Source organism: Vigna umbellata, chromosome 8 (genome assembly GCF_029865625.1).
Source record: "Vigna umbellata cultivar VRB3 chromosome 8, Vumbellata_1.0, whole genome shotgun sequence".
NCBI lineage: Eukaryota > Viridiplantae > Streptophyta > Magnoliopsida > Fabales > Fabaceae > Vigna > Vigna umbellata.
The window spans coordinates 23,409,232-23,413,195 of NC_142172.1; the positions used below are offsets into that span (position 1 = coordinate 23,409,232).

A 3,964-nucleotide genomic window follows, 5' to 3' on the forward strand; every position below is an offset into this window, starting at 1 on the left:
TTCCTCTCCTCATGAGTCAATCTTCTATTCAAAACATCAATAAACTTGGTTTTGAAAGAATGTTGCACACATAACTGCATAAAAAAAAAATTTCACGTTCGAACAATCCAAAAAATAATTAACAAAACAAGAAACACAAATTGGCAAAGGGGAAATGGGAAAGGCTAAATGGAAAATGGGAAAGAGGAAGTGGAAAAAGGGAAAGGAAAGGGGAAAGGGAAAAAGCGAAAGGGGAAAGGGAATAGTGGAAATACCTTGCTCCCATCACAGAAGTCACCGAAGTTTTCCATTTCCCACAACAAAATTAATGGAAAGGAGAACATGTGTCTCGCCGGGTTGCTTCGCCGAAGAAGATGAAGCTAAAATAGAGAGAAACGAGAGAGAAAGGAGAAGGCTTGAAGAGAAAAAGGGGTGAGCTTGAAGAGAGAAAGGAGAGAGCTTGAAGAAAGATAGGAGAGAGCTTGGAGAGAGAATGGAGAGAGAATGATGAAAGAGGTTAGAGAGAGCACGAAAATGAAAAGTGGAGAGAATGAAAATTGGATTCAACATAAAAGGGGTAAGGATAGGGGTATTTTCAGAATCATCAAAATGGTTAACCTGAATCCTTCCATGTCACATTTTTACAAAAATTATTTATTTCAAACGAACCAATCAATTGCTGACACATGGCGTTGTCAAAAAGTTGGCAAAAAAACACAAAAGAAGCGGGTCCTTATACTCTTAATTTCCTATACTGCACTTCTTTCATGTCTTACTCTTATGGCATACAATTTCCTACTGCCTATAGCTTTTCACGGGACTTTAATATAGTCCAATCATAAACAACATGTTCGTAAATCACTACTAAAAACTCAAGAGGTTGTCACCTGCACTATATACCGCAACTCAACTCCTATGGGCAGACCGAAAATAACAGCTGATACTGAATATAGTTAGTAAGAATGTTTCGGCATATCAATTCAGTTTCATGTCGATGCTATACTCTATGCAGAAGCTTTTCTGACTCTGAATGTGTGGAAGAATATTTTGAATCTTTCTTCATTATCTGTACAAGGTACTGTGGCTAACAAAGTACAGGTAATCTGGGTGGTTCGCTTGCAAATTCTGTAGCCAGTCAGCAGCAGCTTCCAAAAGAGAGTCCACTTTGTGCCATTCAGAGTCTCTATGAGGAGCTAGTATTGAGCCTCTCAACTTATAAGCGGCAAGGCCAAAAGTGGGAAGAGATATATTTAAGGATTCATCATCATCACGGACCTTCCTGCTACTAAACTCCAGTTGGTTTTTCCCTGAGACATATATAAGCCAAATCAGGTACAATTGTTGGGAACTTCACTACTTGCGTGCTTGAAATGGTCAGAAACTAAGAATGAAAGAGAGAAGCATACTTCTTGAGTCAGCTGACAGGGAATGGTAGGTCAGGAAAGATGCATCCACCCTCTTGATTGATGATACCACTGGTATTTTATATATTGGATACCTGGGCGGCCGAAGTTCATTTTTTCATGAGGACAATGAAAAGTTTAGTGATAACTTAAACGACAACAGCAGATGAACGTTTTGACACCTACCAGGCCACAGAAAACCAACTAGAAGGTGATATATCACAGCTTCTATACTTCTTGAGCGAAGGAAACTCAGAAGCAAGAATGGAAACCTGAGAGGAAAAAGAAATTGTCAGTGTCCAAATCAGGGGGAGATTTTAATAGGTAGATCTGAAAGGACGAGACTTTCCTTATCATGTAAAGGAGGCCGAATATGTGGCAGAGCTCCCTCGAAGAATTCATAGACAAGCTGCTCAGTAGAGCAGTTTGTCTCCTGAGAAGACTCAGCGCTACTGTCCTCTTCAAGTCTCCTGCACAGTTTTATGCCCCCAGTTAAGATGTTAATAACCAGGCATCATGTTAATCGTCGTAATGGTGCTATGATGATGTCTTGTTGTCAAAGAAATAATGTAAAACAATATCATGAACTAGAAGCATAATTTGGTTGAGAGCAAGTTAAATAGTGGAAATTTACCAAATCACGAAGAACTGGCACATAAAATGAGAGTGAACTGTGAAAGCACAACAAAAAAATTTACTAAAGAGTTTCCCAAAGTCTATAATCCATCAAATAAAGAGGGAATAAGACATAAGCAACCGAAAATATGGTGATCTTGGGTATAAAATGGTTATCCTGCAGACTTTCATGTGACACTTTCAGGTCAATGTGCAAACACTCGGGCATACTTTACAATTGAGCAATACCGTATCAATGTAAATAATGAAAGATGCAAATAGAAAGATCCATTAAAAGTTTAATCAACTTTTAACAACTAAAACTAAATGCCTTTTGAATTGACAGTTATAGCGAAGAATCAAGTTTCACCCAGGGCCTCACACACTAATTTATACCATAATTCTAACCAAATAACCATTTAACTAACCAAGTTGCTTCAGTGAAGGTAGAACGAGTGAACTGATAAGTTACAACTTTGTTGGAAATAAATGGTCATCAACAATATGACTTTTTGGTATAAATTAGTGTGAGGCATTGGTACAAGTCAAGCAGCACTTCAAGCATAAAAGGCCATGAAAACTATAGCTGTTTGCTAGATTACTCCTGCCAAAACGATATGAATCACAGCAAATCACAAAATTCCATCCAACCAAGCATGAACCTTTGGTTCTCAGCATTTTGTGACATCAGACAGAAAGAACAGTAAGAAATCAGTATGAAACACAACTGTTCCATGATCAGAGTAAGAAAATAGAGCAAAGCAGAAGTAGGAAATCAGTAAAAATCAATTTTGACAAAAACTGGAAGAAAAGTTCGATGTGACGCAAAACCAATGGCAAAAAAATAAAAAAATAAAAAAGTTATGACAAAGGGACAAATTATAAGCATTGGTGAAGCAAAATGGAGATAAAGAAACTACCCCTGAGCATATAGCTGAATTGCAGAGAGGGAGGGCGCATAGTATATTTTTGCCTCCTCCTCTCCGTCATGGCTTACTGGCACCTCTACACCGTAGGCGCTCCATTCTCTGTAGGATTCCCACAGATCCTCGAGCACAATATATAGGCGTCCACTGCTATTGTTGGTACTGGAGTAACCAGTTCGGCGTCCCTTCATTTTAGGCTGCACAATCCAAAGCCAAGGCCAAGAAGTTAGCAATAGGAAGTGAAAAAATAAGCAATTAAAACACCAACCATGTCCAATTTTATTTTTCAAATTAAGAAGAAGAACAGTTAGAAAACATTGCAAAAGCATTATGAAATTTGAAAGTCAGTAGCCTAAGGAACAAGGAACAGAAATGAAAGCATGTTAATTAAACGATTAGATTGAGCACCTCGCGGAACGAGTGAGCAGGGACGGAGGGTGTGAATGCGTCCAAAAGACGATCCATATTACTGAGACAGGCAGTGGGGGACAATGCCGGTTCGTAAGAAGCGGTTTGCAAATCCGGTTGGACCGAGTCAGAATTGAACTTTTTCCGGTGGTCTGGATGCAGTTTTCGGAAAAGCGGAGGAGTGTAGAAACGGTCGAAAGCGGTGGTCCTGTTGGAAGAAGAAACAGTGCAGTTGGACATTGTGGATATACGAAAGGGCGGAAAATGATTGTGAAGGAGAGATAGGTTTCTGAATGATGAATTGGAGTATGAAATGATGAAGAACTGCGAGGTTTGGATTTGGGCAGAAGAAGCACTGAAGCAAAGTGAAAAGCAAGGACTGTTTTTAAGTAGTAATTGGTATGGTGAGGGTCGTAGCATGAATGACAAAGATGACGGAAAGGACTACAACTCAACACTGTTTTATTCTTATAATAAATACTATTTTATTATTATTATTATTATTCCATTATTATTATTATTTATTATTATTATTATTATTACTATATTATTTTAAAAGTCAAAGAAAATTTAGAACGTTGTGGATATGTAATGTCCTTTTTTGTAACATATATTGACAAATTAATATAAACT

The 3,964-nt window shown here is 38.1% G+C and overlaps 1 protein-coding gene across 1 annotated transcript; it reads right to left on the reverse strand.

Annotated features, from left to right (window-relative positions):
- Positions 1 to 617: 617 nt before the first annotated feature.
- Positions 618 to 3,753, reverse strand: LOC124843604 (uncharacterized). The gene is made up of 6 exons (XM_088097732.1): positions 3,332 to 3,753; positions 2,918 to 3,120; positions 1,723 to 1,852; positions 1,569 to 1,654; positions 1,386 to 1,477; positions 618 to 1,286 (listed from the first exon to the last, which is right to left on the reverse strand). The coding sequence occupies exons 1-6, from the start codon at positions 3,749 to 3,751 to the stop codon at positions 1,042 to 1,044; spliced, it is 1,176 nt and encodes a 391-aa protein (XP_087953858.1). The 5' UTR covers positions 3,752 to 3,753; the 3' UTR covers positions 618 to 1,041.
- Positions 3,754 to 3,964: the final 211 nt, after the last annotated feature.

Bases quoted from the DNA above. Each gene is read 5' to 3' on its own strand.
- LOC124843604 (XM_088097732.1), bottom strand. From the start codon at position 3,751: ATGCTACGACCCTCACCATACCAATTACTACTTAAAAACAGTCCTTGC. The intron at 1,655-1,722 runs GTCCTTTCAGAT...TTTTCCTCTCAG, and splicing joins TACATGATAAGGAAAGTCTC to GTTTCCATTCTTGCTTCTGA. The intron at 1,287-1,385 runs GTATGCTTCTCT...TATATGTCTCAG, and splicing joins CCTGTCAGCTGACTCAAGAA to GGAAAAACCAACTGGAGTTT.